General features: G+C 48.5%; 1 protein-coding gene across 3 annotated transcripts in view; it reads right to left on the reverse strand.

Annotated features, from left to right (window-relative positions):
* Window positions 1-4,225: 4,225 nt before the first annotated feature.
* The window catches only part of ZDHHC3 (zDHHC palmitoyltransferase 3), a 45,343-nt gene continuing 28,984 nt past the window's right edge, over window positions 4,226-20,584 (reverse strand). The window contains exons 5-6 of one of the 3 annotated variants that reach the window (XM_074988245.1): window positions 19,823-19,953; window positions 4,226-5,868 (exon numbers count right to left, since the gene is read on the reverse strand). In XM_074988245.1, the coding sequence (XP_074844346.1) occupies window positions 5,629-5,868; window positions 19,823-19,953 (371 nt within the window). In that variant the 3' untranslated portion in view covers window positions 4,226-5,628. Of the gene's footprint in view, window positions 5,869-15,413; window positions 16,994-19,822; window positions 19,954-20,584 lie in introns of those variants that run through there. The other 2 variants (XM_074988243.1, XM_074988244.1) reach the window with 2 other exon arrangements.

Consider the following 20,584-nt stretch of genomic DNA (forward strand, 5'->3'; position numbering starts at 1 on the left):
GGCCGCCGGCTCTTCCGGGTTTCAGGTCACGTGAGAGGGCTGCCCGACGGCGCGAGCGTCCCCAGCGATGCGTGAGGGGTTGATGCGTCACCGCCTGCTGGCCCGCCCCCGGGGAGCCGCTCTCCCGCCCGCCTTAATTGGCACGTGCCAGGTCTGTGCCTCTCCGCGCGAGGGCGCCATGCGTCATCGCCATTTTCTGGGGCCAAGATTAATGGTTTCAGGGGCCTCAGAGTTGACCGCGCTAGTGCTGCTGACTTGATGCAGCAGCAGTCCTGGGGTGCATTATAGACCGACAGCAACTTTGGGGCACAAACTTTTGTGAGCACCGATGCGCTTCGTCTGCTCCAAAATCTGTGTTAGTCTGTATGGTGCCGCAGGACTTCTTGGTGGTTTTGAAGATACAGACTAACTCGGCTCCCTCTCTGATCCTTGATCAATGCAGTGGTGTGTCCCTACCGCTCTGGAGCCTGGGGGCGCTGTGATCCCAAACAGTTTTTTGCCAAGGAGGGTAGCACTCTAGGAGGCAGTTGTGTGTGAGCTTGTGAGAAGGCTTGTCTGGGTCTGGAGGAGGTGGATCATTCCATTAGTCATGCAGTTTAAACCTTCTTCCAGGCAGAACCAGCAGTAGCCAGTGTGGGGCTCAATAGTTAGGGGCTCTTTTCCATCCATCTAACCCAGAACAAGCTCAAGTACCCACCAAGTAACCTGGGAAGAGCACACATGCCCCTGAACACCTCTGAGGCAACACTTCTCCACTGCAGCGCACAGAGTCAGAGTGAGGAAAAGAAACTTTCAATAAAACCGCAGGAAGTAATTTGGCATTACTTTGAGAAACACCACAAGCAGGGTCCATAGACATAAACTATGAGTAAAAGTCCCATCCCAAGTAGCTTAGGTAGTGTATTTTTCTTGTACTGTTCTTAGGTCCAGCAAACTAAAAGACCCCTTCACATCCATAAACCTTTTCTGCACCCCATTCACAATTGCTGCCCTTGGTTTGTAACGGACCCAGAGTTCAGAGGTGCTTGACCCTGAGCGAAGACCCAGAGCTCAGTGGTGGATCTGCAGAGATCACCTCTCACCCTGGATGAGGGGAGGTAAAAAGGCATCTTATTCATCCTCTGGCTGCTCCTCCTGCCTCTGTGGTGCCGCCCAAGCAGTGTACTTTCCTCTTGCTCTGTGATAGTGATGGGAAGAGGAAGAGCAAGCAGCATGGTGGGACAAATCTTGGGAGGTAAGGGCGTCACACACACTCCTGCCCTCTCTGCTGACTTCTGCAGCCCTCGACCCCAAACCCCTGATGCCCCCCACTTCCTCCCCCACTTAAATTTCTTGCAGGTACTGTGGTATCACAATCCCCTTAACTCCAAACCCTCTCAGTCTTGCCACCAGTGATTTTAGCATTCAGTGTTTTCAGCTCCTGATCAGCAGCACAGCCCTGCCACAGGCAACTTCTGCTTTGGTGAAACAATTTAAAACTTTTTAAAAAAGGCTCTTAATGAAGCCTATTTAGCTTCATCCTTGGAAGACTGAAGAGAAACCGACTCAACCGGTCGTGCAGCCAGACACTGAAACGTGTAGCCTACGAGTTGAGAATTAAATATCCAACACACACACAACAAAAGGTGACATTCAAGCCCTTGTTCATCCGAGGTTCTTTACACTGAAAGGGTCTGTCTTTCTTTGGAACAGGTTAAGCACAGTACTGCTTTTCTGTATCCCCACAATAAGTACAAAGATCAGTGGCCACATTTGACAATTCCTGCATTAAGCACCATCTGTGACCCAACACCAGCCAAGTTGACCACAAGGAGCAAAGCACCTTTCCCTCAACTGAATAGTTAGCAAAATTAAGCAAAACAGAAGCAAGTGTTTTTACCTAAACACGCTCATCTCTTCTTCCCAGCTGTCAGGGGAAGCATTCATTCAGACCTTGCTTACAGAGATGAGGAAAATAAATCTCACATGAGAAGAACAGTCCATGTGCTCTCAAATGGCACCCTTCTCAGGAAACCTACCGAAGCTACTACTATGCTCGCTAATTCTAGACTTGACCTTTCTAGGGAAGGCTATAGGGAGAAGTGTTTGTGGCTCTTCAATTTGAGTCATAAAGAGGCAAGCTGGTTTTGGATCACTTTGGCTTTCACTACCAAGTTTTACCAACAAAACCCCAGTTTTATTGACAAAACTCGTGGAGCGTGCACACACAAAATGGACAAAACACAGCACTTTGGCCCACCACACCCTGTCTGCTGTGCTTCCGGGTGCCTGTTTTCTCAAGAGACCAGCCGGGCAGTCCAGCCGCTCTACCGACAGAGCACAGCGCTCCACCAATTGATTTTTGTGTGTGGCTGCACTTCGTCAACACAAGTTTTGTCAGAAAATCTCTTCCAACAGTGACTTCTGTCAACAGAGCACTGTAGTGTAGCTGTAGCCTTCCAGTCGAACTTGCTTTATGGAGACAAATCTGCATTCAGTGGCTGCTGCGGTCTGATGATGGCCAGTGACAAATCTTTGTCATGCTCAGTTTATGAGCTTCCATTGGCACCACTGAGCGCAGTGTTTCTGCTATAAATAAGGACCATCACACACGTTACAGAATTGCTACCCAGTGCATTGTCATTCCTGGAAGACCACAGGAATGGTCTAATAGTACTAAGTCATAAGGCACATTTAATACACATTGATGCCTTTTATTATGTGGATGTGGGGGAGCCACATTGCATGTCACTATAGATACACAATTTCCTTTTTAACTACCTGGTGATTTTTCAGCCATGCATCAACGGTGGAAATAGGTAAGACTATTTAGGCTCATCCAACTTTGTGGGCCATTCCAGGATATCTACGGTAAGATTTTACTCTCATACAAAGCAGAGTTTACTGACTGCAAGTCATTACAATCAGGGCTTTTTTGTGGCGGTACACGCTGGTACTGCATGCCAGCACCTTCTTGCCAGGGTTCCTGCAGCTGGGGCTGCCAGAGCTCCTGCTGGACCTGCAGCAGCGTGAGCGCCAGGAGGCTGTCGAGGCGAGGAGACAGAGCCCCTGCCAGTCTCACAGCAGTGTGTCCTCTGGCAGCCTCCGCCACGGGAACCGGTGGAGCGGGGAGATGAGGAGCTATACTGGTTCTTTCCCCCCCCTTCAAAAAAAAAAAAAAAAAAAAAAGCACAGATTACAATATTGGTTTAACAACAGTGACAACGTTAGCAGCACAGTATGCGGCACAAGAGGTTTAGTTAAGTCCTAGGGTTGAGGCACGGCTGGATTCACCTCCCAAGTCACAGGCTGCATGTTGCGCCCTGAGTGCCCCAAGTGGATTCTGCAGAACGGTTCTAACGCTTTCTAGGTCAGGGATCAGCAACCAGGAATAGTGGCTGTGGCCCTCCTTCACCTCTGCAGGCCGCAACATCCCACAGCCTGCTGGCGTTCCACCTGTGGGTCCACAGCCCTCAGAGCCCACCCTTACCCGCTCCTCCCTCACCCTCCCAGCCCTTTCAGAGCATGCAGATCACCTGCTTCCTGCTGGTCCCGCTCCTCTTCGTGGCATTCCTGCTGGGGGGGGAGGGGCAGGAGTGGGGATGGCGCTCTGAAAGCACTGGGAGGGGAGGGGAGGGGAGGGAGCAGGGAAGCAGAAAGTATCAGAACAGTTGGATGTTTAGCCAACTCCCCCACCCTGAAAAAAAGTGTTTTGACCAATAATCATGTACAGTCCCCGATAGTTTATTTCGGCAAACTTGTCACACGTATGCCCATCGCTTCTATTTTCCCCAATCAAAGCCGACTGTATTTCCCATTCCAGTCACCACCCTCAGCCCTGATAGAAGCATTTCCAAGTAATTATCAGATTGTTCCCATTTAAATACATCACCATCAGCACTGATACAAACATTTCAAAGTAATTTTCAGACCACCTGTTTGAAGTCACTTACAGAGCAAATGTTAATTAGTCCTCGCATAATCCAGTGTTGCTAGTGTTTTTACAGCTAGAGCACCCAAGACAGAGAGGTTAAATGACTTACCCAAGGCCAAACACCAAGACAGAATTAGAATACATGAGTTCAAAGGCCTAAGCTTATTCTCCCTCCTTAAGCGTTCCTCCCCTGCCCAATAATCCCACCATAACTTTTTAAAACAAAAAGCAGTCAAGTAGCACTTTAAAGACTAGCAAAATAATTTATTAGGTGAGCTTTCATGGGACAGACCCACTTCTTCAGACCTTCCCCCACCCCTCCACACTCTGATTTGCTCACCTTGATCATTTTTTTCTGATTTGTCCTCCTTGATTACTGTTTTTGGTACTCTGTGGCTTAAATATTGAGTCTGTTCTGGTCTGGCTATGGTCTGAAGAAGTGGGTCTGTCCCACAGAAGCTCACCTAATAAATTATTTTGCTAGTCTTTAAAGTGCTGCTTGACTGCCTTTTGTTTGATAGTATATAGACTAGCATGGCTCCCTCTCTGTTACTACATAACTTTTTTTTAAGTGTCCCTATGCGCCCTCCTGCTTTGAAGCACAGGTAGATACAACGCACTGCACTGAGGAGTTAACAGAAGAGCCATTCTGTTTGTATCTCATGACAAAACAACAAAAAAAAACTTAGTATACAGAAGGGCAGGTTTTCTTTTAAACCAAGCTATAGATTTAGGAATAAAATTAATTTTTAATTTCTGTTGGCTAGAAAAGTTTCAGACTTTCAATTTAAGAAAGGGTTGAGGGGAAAGCAATCTTCTTGAGAACATTTGCTCAAAAATGTTCATCTTTTTCAACAAATTCCCCTTGTCTTCCCTAGCAGCTGCCAGAGTCAGTGCATGCAAGCCACAGGAGATAATAAGGGGATTAACTGGTGACCCTCGCCCACAGCAGATGATGTGAATAAGAAAAATAAAGCCCAGTCTCTTATCAGCAGGGCTGTGGGGGCAGGCCCACAGCTGCATGAGCAAGGCAAGGAGGCTAACCCGGGAGCAGGCAGGAGGTACAGCATCACCAGCTGCAGACCAGAGGTGGAGCAGGGGACAGCCATGCAGCTAGCTGGAGACAAGCAGCAGTTCACTGAGGGGGGAAACAGCTGGTGAATGGCAGCTGGGCAAAGCCCTTGGGGGAAGAGTCTGACCAGGGGATGGGGTTGGCTGCTGGAGCTGCATATGCAGCATGCAGCCATCTAGGGCACCTTGAAACTTTGGGCAATGGTGCCCCAAATTTTGCATCTCAGTAAGGAAGTAGCTGGATTAAATTTAGCCCCAGCACAATTCCCGTGATATCAAAGGTTTTAGACCAGGGTGAATTTGCCCACCTGTTGTATCTGCCCTGCACTTTAAGACAGCTGCACTGGGAACCTCCTGGATCAAAGGCAGCAACAAGGCCCAGTAACCCAAAAGAAACAAACAAACTGTTAGGAACTGTGCAAAGCTGGGCAGTTTCTCTTGTTTAATGAACCTTTCCAATGGCAGGAAAAAGAGCTCGTTGGTAGGGCATTCAGTAGAGATTTGCATTGCTTCTGAAGCACTACACTTGACCTCTGGACAGATATGTCCAGAAGTTTTCTGTACCATGGTTCCTTAAAGTTAAATCTGGAGTGAAAGCATCATCCACACTGAGAGCTTGTTGACATTTGGGGAGAACATTCTGCTTATTCACTTAACACTTCAACAACAGTCTGTTGTGCCAAGAATTGCCCAAGAGCCTCTTCAGTCCCTGTTTCAGGTGGAGCAACTGCTGCCATCTCAGGCGGTGGAGCCTTTTTGCAACTCAGGCCTGTAAAAGGGTTGAACCAGCTTAGGGAGAAATCGCCACCAAAAGCCAGTTTCATCCCTTCCCAGCGGCTGACTTTTTCCCACGTAGGCGTCTGATTCTTCAGGCGCTCGATACCCTGTGGAAGGAAAAAACCAATGTTTATAATTATGCAGCACCCATACTATAGGAGGGTGGCACGCATACAGGTACACAAATCTGTAGCCATACTAATGATGGTATTTCAATCGCCACATAAGGCAGGGCAAAATGTTTTGGTTTATATTTTACCAGTTGAATTCAGTTTTCAAGTTTGGTGTGCAAACAAACCAACTTCAGAGAACAATTTTCCATGCAATTCTCGCAATAAATTTTTTAGCATTCTCCCCTCAGCAGAGAACAGCTACATGGGAAACTGCAGCGGCACAGCTGCAGCAGTACAGCTGTACTACTATCGGCTCTCTAGCATAGACATAGCCATAAATTATGAGTTCCCTGGGCCACAAAGATTTTTTATGATGTGTTTGTTTCGTGCCCAGCACAGCAGGGCTCTGGTCCACAAATGGGCAGCTTACGCTTATACATCTAGAGTTAGAACTTCCTTACCCTTAATTGTAGATAAGATCTTTAATGAAGACTCTGAATTCTGCCAAATTTAAGTAGTCTTTAATAGTTTAAAACCAGAACATTTTTTCTTATTGTGGCGTTAGAATTCTACTGGTTCTCTGTTTACCTATAGATTCTTTGAGGAGAATTTGGCTGGAAAAAATCATCTCAGACTTCACTTTTATAATCTGAGTGTAACTATCACTTTACAAGTAGTAGGCCTGATAATAATGTGAAATAGGTTTTTAGATAGTGGTGGTCGTAGTTCCAAAGTAGTAATTTGGTACAGACAGGCAGGAGAGAAAGCACACAATGCAGTTCTGTGCATTAAACTGGAACCGTTTGCAGAACAAGTTTCAAACAAGTTTCTATTCGCAGAAACAAGTCCATAAGATAGATTTGCAAAAAAAGACCTTTGTGAATCCTCATGGCCAAAATGGCTTGCTGAAGGGACAAGGCAATGTCCATTCTGATGAGAAGTCCTTGAAAAACATAGCCACCATTACTATTATTGCAGCTTGCTGAGTGTCGTGCTCAGCTGCTGTGCTTCTGTTGAGCAGGACTTGAAAAACTATAGATTGGTTTCTCATAGCGGTATGAACAAGGCTGTTTCAGAAACTTGCAATTGTGTTATTGGAGTAGTGAGCTTGAAGCACTTTTCACTGTAAAGTGCAGAAACAAGAAGCAGGTTAAGGTTCTCTGCAGTTTGCTAACACAGCTGGAAGCTAGCTGCGGAGTTAGAACCAAACCTTTACGAGACTCTCTGCCATTTATGGCACTTCTTTTTAAGAACTAGTGCAAGTGTGTGTAACAGGAAGGGAAGAGACGGGAACCTAAGCTTTTTTTCTACTGCTCAAACGGTTTCCCAAAACAGCAGAGCCTAGAGGCACAATTCCCCATTGTGTCAATTTCCTTTTTCGCAGTTTCTATGGTGAACGGGAATAATAGCCTTATAACTTTGGGGTGGATGTTTTTTTCTTATTTTAGATCCCATGCATTAGCTAGTCAATTAGGCTGTCATGTACACAACATGATGTTGCACTAATTAGAGTGCAGTTAATCAGCCTAGAGAAGGGTATCCCCTCCTCCTGTTATACAGTGCCCAGCAATCCATTTAACATATATTCAAGACTTGGGAGATCTCAGACCATTACAACTCTGTGTCCTTATCTAATATGGTGTGACCTGTGCTACTGTCATTATGTTCTAAAGAGGTGGACTTTGGAGGGGATGATTCAAGAAGGAAAAATTCTTAAGATACATTAAAAATAAAGACTCCAAAAAAGAAATAGTTGATACAAGAACAGGGGAAAATAATCACCTTACACAAATCTTAGTAATATTCCAATTTATTGATTCCCAAGTACTCATTAAAAAGATGTCAGATGAAAACACAGGAAATGCTGCTTACTATTTGAATGTGTGAGAAAGGCAGAGAATTTAAAAATAAAGTAATGAATATCACTTCTGGGGATTAAAAAACAAAAACAAAACAAAAACAAAAACAAAAAACAAACAACCTTACCTTGAAGCAACTTGGTAAGACTACCTCCTACACATTCAAATACTGAGCTGCATCTCCTATGAGGTAAACTGCATGTACCTCCTGCTGGGAAGTATAAGTAAAAATGACAGACCATTGGTTACTGTCAGATTGTGATGGGGTTCAGGGGTCCCCATGCACTGCACCCCATCCGCTGGTAGGAGTGACTCTCACTCAGCAGGTACAACAGGAGGTTTATTAGGCAACAGATGCCCAGTTACTCACAGAAGCGTCAGTACAGCAGTCAGAGACAGTCATTCCAACCCGTCCTGGGGAGAGGAGTCTGAGGGGTGCCCCTCTGGGGTGTAGCTTCCCGCCTCGCCAGGCTGGCTCCTTCCAGCTCCCTCTTCCCTCCAGCCTCCAACTGCCACCCCTGATTCAAAAACAGCTCAGCTCCACCCTCCTCTTTGTTCAGGGCAGAGGTGTTACCTGCCAGCCTAGGTTATAGCCCCAGGGTCATCCTTAGCCAACGGGAGCTGCTCTGCTTGTGTCTCACATCCAGCCTGACTCACACATGCACTCCCCCCACTCCGTCACATCTCTCCCCCCTTCCAGACCGAACTGAGAAGGGTCACTCAGCCAGTGACCTGGTGAAGTTCGGGGCCCTCCCTGTGTGACAGGGCATTGGCTATGGTGTTGTTGTTCCCCTTGACATGGACCACCTCCATGTCATGGTCTTGCAAGAGCAGGCTCCACCGCAGGAGCTTGGCGTTGGCCCCTTTCATGTGATGCAGCCAGGTCAGGGGTGAGTGATCGGTGTACATGGTGAAACGCTGTCCAAACAGGTACGGCTGCAGCTTCCCCAGAGCCCACATCATGGCCAGACATTCCTTCTCTATAGCCGCGTAGTTCTGCTCCCGGGGCAGCAGCTTCTTGCTCAGGTACACGATGGGGTGTTTCTCCCCCTTGTCATTCACCTGCATTAGCACAGCACCCAGCCCCACGCCTGAGGCATCAGTGAACACCAGGAAGGGTTTTTCGAAGTCTGGATTTGCCAGCACTGGGGCCCTGACCAGAGCCTCCTTCAGCGCGCGGCGGGCCTCTTGGCACTGCTCAGTCCAGACCACCTTGTCAGGCTTTCCCTTTTTACACAGCTCCATGAGGGGGGCTGCGATGGAGCTAAAGTGGGGCACAAACCTCCGGTAGTACCCCACCATCCCAATGAAGGCCTGGACCTGTTTTAGTTTGGGGTGTTGGCCAATCTCTGACAGCCTCCGCTTTAGCTGGCTCCGGCTTTAAGCAGCCGCTGCCCACCTTGTGGCCCAGGTAAGTCACCTCAACCATCCCCACCTTGCACTTGCCTGCCTTGATAGTCAGCCCAGCCTTCTGAAGTTGGTCTAGCACCTGCTTGACCTGGGACACATGGTCCTCCCACATCTGGCTGAAGATGCAAATGTCGTCCATGTAAGCCAGGGCAAAGCTCTCCATCCCTTTCAGCAGCTGGTCCACCAGACACTGGAAGGTAGTGGGTGCCCCCTTGAGGCCGAAGGGCAGGACCAGGAACTCGCAGAGCGCCACAGGGGTGATGAAAGCTGATTTGAGCCAGGCATCTTCGTCTAATGGCACTTGCCAGTACCCCTTGGTGAGATCTATGGTGGTGAGGTACCGGGCTCCCCACAGCTTGTCTAAAAGGTCATCAGGCCTGGGCATGGGGTAAGCATCCGATACAGTGATGGTGTTAAGCTTGCGATAGTCCACACAAAACCGGACAGACCCATCTTTTTTAGGGACTAACACCATGGGAGAGGCCCACGGGCTGGAGGAGGGTTGGATCACCCCCAGAGCCAGCATGTCTTCAACCTCCCGCTCTATGTCCTGAGCCGTCCTCCCTGTGGCTCTGAATGGCACACACTTGATAGGGGCGTGGGCACCTGTCTCTATTCGGTGGACAGCCAGGTTAGTGCCTCCGGGTCCGTCAGAAAACAGCTGTTGGTGTGAATGCAGCCCCTCCTTGATCTCCATCTGCTGGGCATGGGTCAGCTGGTCTGAGAGGGGAATAGACTCCAGCAAGGAGCCGTCTCCAGTCCCTTTGAGCAAATCCACCAAGGAATCATCCCCCTGCCCCTCCCAGTGCCTGCACACGGCCAGCACCAAGTTCTCTCTGTCCTGGTAAGGTTTCATCATGTTCACATGATAGACCCAGTGACTGTGGGCCCGGTTTGACAGTTCCACCACATAGCTCACCTCATTCAGCTGTTTGACGACCTTGAAGGGGCCATCCCAGGCCACTTGCAGCTTGTTCCGCCGCACAGGTACAAGGACCATCACTTGGTCCCCGGTGGCATAGGCTTGGGCCCGGGCATTACGGTCATACCAGACCTTTTGCTTCCTGTGGGCCCTGGAGAGGTTCTCCCTGGCCAGGCCCATGAGCTCGGTGAGTTTCTCCCGGAAGGTCAGTACATACTGTACCACTGACTCCCCTTCAGGAGAGGCTGCCCCCTCCCACTCTTCTCTGAGCAAGTCCAAGGGTCCCCGTACCCTCCTTCCGTACAGCAGCTCAAACGGGGAGAACCCCGTGGATTCCTGGGGCACCTCCCTGTACGCAAACAGCAGGTGGGGTAAGTACTTGTCCCAGTCATGGGGGTATTGATTCATGAAGGTTCTCAGCATCTGCTTTAGAGTCCCATTGAACCTCTCCACCAGCCCATTGGTTTGTGGGTGGTAAGCTGTGGCCCAGGTGTGCTGGACCCCATACTTGTCCCACAGGCTTTGCAGCAGGGCCGACATGAAGTTGGACCCCTGATCTGTGAGGACCTCCTTGGGGAACCCCACTCTGCTGAAAATGGACAGCAGTGCATCCGCCACGGTGTCAGCATCAACAGAGGTCAAGGCCACTGTTTCTGGGTATCGCGTGGCAAAATCTACCACCTCCAAAATATATTTCTTCCCCAAACGTGTTGCCTTGCTGAAAGGTCCCACTATGTCCATAGCCACTTTCTGGAAAGGCTCCTCTACAATGGGCAGTGGCCTCAGGGCAGCTTTCCCCTTGTCTCGGGTCTTCCCCACCCTCTGGCAGGGATCGCAGGACAGGCAATATAGACGGACAGCTGCAAAGATCCCTGGCCAAAAAAAGTTCTGTAACAACCTTTCCCTGGTGCGGTGGATCCCCTGGTGTCCTGCAAGTGGGACATCATGGGCTAGGTACAGCAACCTGCGCCGGTACTTTTGGGGAACGACCAGTTGCCTCTGGACCTTCCATGGCTCCGCTTCGCATCTGGGAACCCATTCCCAGTACAGGAATCCCTTTTCCCACAGGAATCTCTCCCTGCAGCCCTACCCCAGCTGTGGAGCTGGGCTGAGACTGGCCAATTCCCTCAGCTTCTGCAAGGAGGGATCTCTCTGCTGCTCTGCCTGGAACCCTTCGGCCAGGGCAGGGGCAGAAGCCACTTCCCCTTCCCTGTCTGGCTCCAGCACCACTGGCCTGTGAGATCTGGTTTTTGGGGACCCCCTTTCTCTCAGGGTTGGCCCCTGTGGCTTCGGCTGGGCATGTACCCCCGAATCTGGGGAACACACCCCTCGTTTTCTTTGGCTATGGGTCAAGACCAGGGCACGAGGGTGTTCACCTGGCCAGTTCTCCAGATCACCCCCCCCCCCCATCAGTACATCCGCCAGCAAATGGCTGTGCACGCCCACCTCCTTGGGGCCTTCCTTATCCCCTTATTTCAGGTGCACCCTCGCCATGGGCACCTTGAAAGGAGTCCCGTCAATTCCTGTTACAGTCAGGTGGGAATTGGGTATCATGTGGCCCGGTGCCACCACCCCGGGTTGGGCCAGCGTCACGTCGGCGCCTGTGTCCCAGAACCCCGTGACCTTTCTCCCGTCTACCTCGAGGGGTGTGAGACACTTGCTCCACAGAGGCATTGCCGCCCCCACTCTGTAAACTGACCTCTGAGCATTTGGTCCCGCTGAGGAGCTGGTCTGTGGGGCAGACTCGGCCCAATCCGAGTACCCACTGTCAGCACCACCCGCCTTGGCCACCAGCCCCTCTGGCTTCTGGGACTCCACCCAGTTGACTCCATGACCCCCCGGCCTGCTCAACCTGTCTGGGAGCTTGGGGCACTGGGCTGATCTATGCCCCTTTCGCCCACAGCGATAACAGCCCGGGTCTTGTTGTGTCCTGTGGGCCGGTTGCTCTGTCCAGGCTCTGCTTGGCTCTCTGGGGGGTGGGTGGCCGGCCCCTCTTTCCTGGGCTCGCCCAAGAGGTGGTCCCCTGTGTCGTACAGTCAGGAACCGGTCTCTGACAGTCTCTCCGGGACTCCCTCTCCTTGCGGGGCTCACTTTCAAACATGGCCCAGCTGTTTGTGAAGTCATCTGCCAGTTGCCCTGCATTGTGTGAATCCCCAGGCCTCCGGTCCACGAGCCACACCCTCAGGTCAGGTGAGCACATCTCGTAGAATCACTCCAGGACTGCCAGCTCGACCAGGTCCTCTACGGACTGGACTCCCATCCCGAACACCCACTTCTAGTAGTATTACCTCAGGTGGGAGGCCGCATCTACATAGGTTTCCTCTGGCCTCTTCTGCGCCTCCTGGAACCTCTTTTTGTACATCTCCAGAGTCAGCCCGAACTGATGCAGCAGGGCCTGTTTGACCCGTTCATAGTCCCCAGGCTGCAGCCCCTCCAGCTGGCTGAGCACCGCTGCAGCCTTCTGGCCTAGCAAGGGGGTGAGGTGCCGGAGCCACTCGGCTGGGGGAACCTCATGCAACTCTCAGGCTCGCTCAAAGGTGGTAAGGAACTCGTCCATGTCCCCTGGGTCCTGACACTGGGCCAGCATGCGCGTCTCCAAGTGACTGGCCACCCCGAGCCACCTGGCCCTCTCCCCGCTTACCGCAGCAGGGGCCTCTTGGCATCTCGCCTCCGCCATGGCCCGCTCATGCTCCCGCTCTCGCTCTCTCTCCTCCCGCTGTCTCTCTTGTAGCTGGCACTCGTGCTCACGCTCTCTTTCTCGTTCCTGGCACTCATGTTCCCTCTGCCGTTCCTGGTCTTCCAGTTCCTTTAATCTCACCTCGAGCTCCAGCCGTCGCAGCTTTGCGGCGGGGGACTCTGCCCGCGATGGACTACCACTAGCTGAGTGCGACCTGGCGGGCACTGTGTCTGACGGCGTCGAGCCCCCACTCCTTTCGAGGCATCCGAAACGCTTCCCGAGGGTGACTGGCCACTGCCTGCCGGGACAGGCTCTGCCCCCCCAGATCGGTCACTCTCTTCCAGCTGGGCAATCAGCTGGGCCTTGGTCGCTGTCCTCGTGGTCAGGCCCTTCTCTCTGCACAGCCCTGCTAGCTTTGCCTTCAGGAGTTGGGTATAGTCCATTTCCCCACTGTCTCCCGGGGTATCCACTCACCAGCAGCAGCTGCAGAAATTGCTCTGTTCCACCTCTGGCTCTTGTGAGGCTCCTTCCTTCTTTGCGCTCAGTCAGCTACTGCTGGGAGCTCATCCGTGGGTGCAGTGCATCCCACTCCTGACACCAGTGTGATGGGGTTCAGGGGTCCCCATGCACTACACCCCATTCGCTGGCAGGAGTGACTCTCACTCAGCAGGTACAACAGGAGGTTTATTAGGCAACAGATGCCCAGTTACTCACAGAAGCGTCAGTACAGCAGTCAGAGACAGTCATTCCAACCCGTCCTGGGGAGAGGAGCCCGAGGGGTGCCCCTCTGGGGTGTAGCTTCCCCCATCACCAGGTTGGCTCCTTCCAGCTCCCTCTTCCCTCCAGCCTCCAACTGCCACCCCCCCCCCCCCCCCGTTCAAAAACAGCTCGGCTCCACCCTCCTCTTTGTTCAGGGCAGAGGTGTTACCTGCCAGCCTAGGTTATAGCCCCAGGGTCATCCTTAGCCACCAGGAGCTGCTCTGCTTGTCTCTCACATCTAGCCTGACTCTCACATGCACTCCCCCGACTCCGTCACACAGATACAGAGTTCTGGGAACAGAGAGAAAGCACAGGGATTTCTAAAAGTGTTTTTGAAATTTCACTGGAAAGAAGTGTACTATGTTGGAAAAAATATAATTTCAACACTCGGCTGTACAGTAAAACCTTTCAGTTATATGAGTTGCATCCTGCAACCCCCACATAACTCAAATTTTCACGCATGTCAAGGGGAGATGGGATCCCGGCTGCGGCCTAGTTCCCAGCTCCCCTGGGCTTGCAGAAGACAGAAAGCTGACCAGCCCACAAGGGCTGGTCAGTTTCCTGGCTCCCTGAGTGGCAGGGAGCCTGGAACCAGGGGGCACTCTGGTTCCCATCTCCCTGTCACTTGTGGGACCTGGGAAACTGACCAGTTGATGACTGGTCAATTTCCCGGGTCCTGCCAATGCAGGGGAGCCAGGAGCCAGGCTGCTGCTTGGTTCCCAGCTCCCCACCCTTTGCAGGAACTGGGCAGCTGACCAGAATGAGCTAGTCAGTTTCCTGGGTCCTGCAAGCCCAGGAGAGATAGGAATCAAGCAGCAGCCTGGTTCCCGTCTCCCCTGTGAGGGCCGGACACGGGAAACTGACCAGTCACGAGCTGGCCAGCCGGCTTCTGGCCGAGGACCCGTGGCTGGTTGTGCCAGCCGGGTACTGCCCAGACGGCTTCCAGACATGGGGCTGCGGGTCTCCCTGCTCTTCAGCCAGGGACCACACAGTTGGTCTGCCACGGGTGCTGCCCAGCCGTCTTTCAGCCGTAGAACTGCAGGGTCTCCCCACCTCCCCCACAGCACTAGCTCCGCCACCCCACTGCTGCATAAACGTGAGATATGCACATTTCAAACGCATGTATTTTGGGGGATTGCTGCATACGTATTCATAACGGTTATCCTCAAAATGCCCATTGTCTGACAACATTTGGATTGGGAGAAAAAAGTTTACCAATTTTAAGACTGATAAAATGTTCTGGCATTTTAGCTACTCATGTAAGCAACCCTGTGGTACGTAAGTGTAGTTGCTCAGGCATGAGAAAGGCAGAAGTGAAATCAAACTGGAACTAGAAACAAAGGAATTTGACAGAGAAATACCAGCTGAAGATTGGTCCATGATTTTTAACCAGACAGCATCACTAATTAAATTCTCTATCATACCACATATTAAAATTAGAGGTAAACATATTCTGGGGTTTTCAAACATGCATTTGACAAAGGTTTTCCCAGCAGAGGTAGATCATAAAGAAAAATGAAAAAAAAGAGTCTTCTGCTCCTGTCCCTTAAGCACGGTGTGCGCATGCACTACAGGTTTTTTTTCTTCTACCACCATCTACTATTGAAGCATACAATGAGGACATACAGCCCTCTGTGTGCATTCCTATAGCAACAAATTGAGATACTCTACTATGAACGTGTTACCCTGAATTCACTCAGAAGCGAGACAAATATGGAGTGTTTACCCAATGCCTGCAGTACATGATAGCTATTTAAATCACCTAAGTGTTACTGATTAATTTTTAAACTTAAACTGAGCACCAAAGTTACTTAACCTTCAGACTTCTCTCAGCCTGGCTGCATATAAAAGTTTTACAATATACTACAAAAATTGTGCAATGTTTAGAGTAAGAGAGACGCAAAAAGAGTTTCTGGAAAAGTTTTATTGCATTTGTGTTCCATATGGAAGCATTGACAGAGTTGAAAAAGATGCAGCATTCACATTACTTTCAAAGTGAGACAGAGCCATTAGCCTTTTCTTTACCCTATTTCCATCCCATCCCCCATGGCTCTGATTCAGCCTAAGAGGTCATATTCCAAAACAATATTTAAATAAAAAATGAAAAGGTTGTACTGGAAATAAATCAATACAACTTATTTACATTTTTTTCCTTTGCGTATGATCGATTGATGGGTCCCACTAGCACTATGCTAACTGCCCTATTTCAAAAGGATTCAGAAGTATAATAAAATTTCTGCCCAGATACAAAAACATTAGTTTGTCACATAAGATTTAGTATTATCTGCATTTGTTTTGATGGAATGTGGGGTCCCTCCCTCTGCCAAGTCTCTACTGCACATTGTTCACTAACCACACAATCATGAGAGTAGGCATGCATACTCCTTAAACACTGACACTTCCCAATAAATAAGAAGAGATTTACAAAAAAGTTATAAAACAGGGTAGTCCTAAGAACAGAAAATTAATTGTTCAGGTAGACCTACACAACCATCATTGCCAAGCTTTTATAGCAAGCCTTCGTGTTATACATGTTAACATGGTTGAGTAGGCATTGCCTCAACTGCTTATTTAAAGAGTTTTAAACTTACATTTCTTTTTTGCTCTAAGCATAAGGCATTTCATCAAGAAAGACTTCCACCAAAGCTGTAATATTCTCCCTAGAGGGGCAATGTTTCTGCTTACAAGAGAAGGAGCAGACAAAATAATATCAGAAAGACAATCACTTTTACCTCGGGGGGGGGCAGGGGAAATAGCGTTGGCAATATTGGTTTTAAATACTTCAATTGCATATAATCACATAGTATCCCACTCTTCTTGCACATATCAACATTCAGTAAGCAAAGTCTCTACTTCCCAGATAAAGTCCTTTTCTATGAAAGAAACCCACTGCCCAGTCACAGAGATACACACCATCATGAGGTTCAAAGACGTCTGTGTAGGAAGATGGCACCGTTGGCACTTCCGTGTCATTCACAGATATCCTCACAGTCTAGAGACAGCATGATAGTCTACTCAGCAGAGACAGGCATAACAGAGGTAGAGGGTCTCCTTCATATTAGGTATGCCATACAGAAAGCAGAGAGAAACCAAGGCCAGTAAAGTTAACAAGTTAGGAAGAAAAATTTAAAAAAAAAGAAAGAGAATGTTCTCAGCCACCAGAGACATAGTATTATCTAAAATTGCAGAACACAGGGCTTTTTTTTCTCTGCAACTGACAGCCTTTAATAGACGTAAAAAGAGTTTGTTTTGTTTTAAACATTCATATAAAAACTTTTAACAGTAGTAGTGAAATGTGGTTCAATTTTAGTGGAAATTCTGGTCAAGAATTCTTCAGACCACATACTGATATGGGTCTGCCTTTCCTTGGTCTGGAGTAGCGAATGGGCTAAGCCATGCTATAGAGAACGGATGGCCAAATACTGCTTTCATGTTCATCCATTTTGTTTTTTTAGCCCATCTTCTCTCTTCCTTTTTCAATTGTTCTATTCCCTGAAAACAGAAAGATCACACTTTCAGTCAAGCACTTAATTGCTGTGGTTCTGATTTCAGGAAAAGGATCTCACAATTACACTACATCATATGGATGGAGTAAACAAACACAAATTTACCTAGAGACCTTTTCCTTAAAAAAATGAGACGGGAAGTATTCCGTGAAAACAAAATTGCCATTTCCGATCACAAAAGTATGTTCAAACCCTTTTTAAAACCCTACAGTTGTCACATAGGTCAATTTTAAAACAGAAATGCAACATGTGTTTTTATTATCTGAAAGCATTACATATGCCTAAGACAGGTATGGGAAAATTTTTAAACGAACCCAGTATGTTTGCAGACAAAAAAACCCCCAAGATGATCCTTACAATGCTCCCAGATTCACCATGCAAGATCAGGAACCATCCTCTATCCAGCATGTGTGAATATAACTAGTGCCCTCTTGATGTTCCATTAAAACTCCTGCCACAACATGCATGGGCAGACAGCAGGGAGAAAGAGTTAAACAAGTATACTGAACAGAGAGGAAAAAAATGGATATTGGTTTAGTAAAGATCAGAGGGACAGCAAAAACAGGCTTTCAAGCAATCAGCTGAAACAGTCCTCAATCGCTTTAAAAATCCTTCATATTTACAATCCATAAAATAAACTAGGTCTTAACATACACCTCTTTTGCTACAAACATATTGTTTGGTTTTGCTTTCAACAGTCTGAAACTCCTTGATTCTGGCTATCTATAATGGGCAGACCATTATCATCTTTAATTTAGGGCCTTTGGGCAAAGTCATCTTCTTTCTATTGTCAAAACACAGACCCCATGCACTGCCACTCAGTGCACTATAGAACAAGTGTATGTCTTGAAATCCTAGTCCTTAAAGTGCTACTGGACTGCTTTTTTGTTTGATAGAATATAGACTAACATGGCTACCTCTGTTACTAGTCCTGGAAATGCATGTGGGGAGCTTGCTCTGAAGAAGGAAGCATGTTGCATTGCTCACGGAGATAACCTAAGGGGCAAGTCAAAAACAGATCTACCCCTTGTCTAGCAAAGGACAATCACCACAGTAGGTGAGGATGAGGGTAAGGAGGGGGAACTCTCAGAGCTCAAGTCTGCATTGGAGGAAACCTGCCCCACTCCAACAAGACGCAAACCAAAAGTAGTTAAAAAAAGCCCACATTTAATAGAATTTAATAGCTAAATGATTCCTAGCATCATAACCCACATGCCAGATAGACACAGCCTTGATGCTAACAAAATGAGAAAGAGATATAAACGGGGTGGCACAGAAGAAACTTCTAAAAGAATTTAAAGATCAAGAGAGCTTTCAAACTCATTGCCTTATATTTGGGGACTTATATCAACATGCACATAATGACAGAAGTGACTCTCTCTAAGAACACCCAGCAAGTATGAAAATCAGGGCACGGCTCTAAGGCTACATCTACATGACAGCCCTATTTCAAAATAAAACACAAGCACACCCAAAATGCATTTCAAAATAGCAACCAGACGGTGAAGCAGAGCCACCAGGCAATGGGCAGAGGATGAAGAGAAAAGGCTGGTTCTGAGAAAATCTGTTCCCAGGGCAGTTTGAAGAGACTGAATGGTTCCAATGCTGTCAGGCCCCTTGTAGAATCAGGTCTACACCCCCTTGGGCTTGGGAGTCCTGCTCCGTTCCCACCGGACAATGCTGTGATCAGGACCATCAGGCAATGGTTGGGCCCTGCCTGACACTCTGCCTGGCACAGAGCCATTCCCCCACTCCCAGGCAAGTAGGTGCCTGTGAGGCACGCTAGGGTGTTGGGTGGGTGACAGGCAGGGATACCAGATGACATGCTCAAGACACTCAGCAAGCTGCTGAAACAAAGGGTGTCAAGTAGGGGCTGATTTTGACCTTTTAACCCTCTCCTTGGCCCTGGTCCCCGTTGAAGCAAGGGATCCTGCGTGCCCCTCTCTCCAGCAGACATGCATAAACAGCAGCGCTCCTGGCAGCTGCTCATTTGGGCCTCAGGGAAAAACAAATGTGGGGAACCTCTGCACTAACACACTCAGCTATAGCTCCTTTAGAGTTCTCACCCAAGACTACCCGATTAGGTTATCTAGGGAAGAGCTTGGACTTCTGTTAAGTTATGAGAGATAGACTTCACCAGCCATGCTCGGGGTAATGCCATCCTCAAGGGTAAAAGTACCATTACCAGTCAGGGATTTCACCTGTGAAGGAGGAGGCGGCAGGGTGCAATGCTGAACAAGGGATTCAAAGGTCTCTAGGTTACCGACCCGTCGCGTTATCATCATGGACAGCTTTCATGGCTGTGGAGTACAGCAAGGATGCTGAATTTTGGTGCAGCTGCAGAGATCTCCCAATTAAGTAAATTATATAAAACCTAAATTGGAGATTTACAAAACAAAAAACCTCTTTTTTTCCACCTCATTGGTCTCATCTTTGCTTTTCAGCATGTGAAGCTGTAAATAGTAACATTAAGAATTACCCTCTGGAATCTTTAATGATTCCTTAGCAGCAAATGCTCCAGAGGGAGTCTGTTTTCTGTAAGATTCTCCATTCCACTGGGGTGAAACTCTGCAGAGTAATCCCAGTTACTTATGCTCGTTAGGATAAAAACATCCCTCACCGCTGCTGCAGTTGCAACACCCTCACACTACCCAACTTCTTGTGTTAGCCATCTAGAATGAACCATACAGGTTTAGTTTATTTTCGATCCACTTCACAGGATCCCATGCATACCAGAACAGGGAAGCAGAGCCACATGATATTTCACACATCCTACAACTGTGAGAATGGAAATGTAAGACCATGGAGCACTCACCGTTTCATCAGTGCAGATGGAGTGCACCTGAGTCCCAAACATTACAGATGTAAAGATGAGAAACAAGAGAGCCTCAAAACACAAGAGGATAAGAAGGATCACTGTGGTTGGTGGAGAGAAGGAGCTGCATTCTGTGAAAATGTTAAGACAAAACAATGAATATTCAAAAATAAGGGACTAGGGAACAAACCCACCCCCCACGTCAAAACTATATACCACCACCACTTGTTACTAAGCAACATATTCTGCAATTGATATTCACGCACCAGGTTATCTCAAGCTCTCAACAGTTCAAACAGAATTATCCTAACAAAATAAGAGGCTAACATGACTTCCATAATCAGAGGCCTACAGAAAGGGTATGCGATTCCCAAGGAAGTGGGATATAGAGAGAACTGGTATTTTTAACTTGAAAAAAAGAAAATCTTGTGCTACGATTTTCTTTTCCAGCTAAGCACACCTTCAGTACTCTGACCTGGACCCCAGTGCTTGCACAATTCTGCCACTTTTACTTATTTTCTCTCTGATGAAGTCCATTAGGAAGGGGTGCCTCAACTTGCTGGTTGGGACACCGAGGAAACCAGAGAAGATTACTTCTGCAGCACCAATCATCCATTGCAAAAGGAACATGCTGTGTTCTTCGTAAATGACTTCTGATGATGAGGAAAGCTTGTATATTGTTGGTTCTCTTACACCCACCCCTTTTCCTATAAGGTCTACCTATTCTGCAATGTCCTTACAAGGTTAAGCAGGGTTTACAAG

Source organism: Carettochelys insculpta, chromosome 2 (genome assembly GCF_033958435.1).
Source record: "Carettochelys insculpta isolate YL-2023 chromosome 2, ASM3395843v1, whole genome shotgun sequence".
NCBI classification, from domain to species: domain Eukaryota; kingdom Metazoa; phylum Chordata; order Testudines; family Carettochelyidae; genus Carettochelys; species Carettochelys insculpta.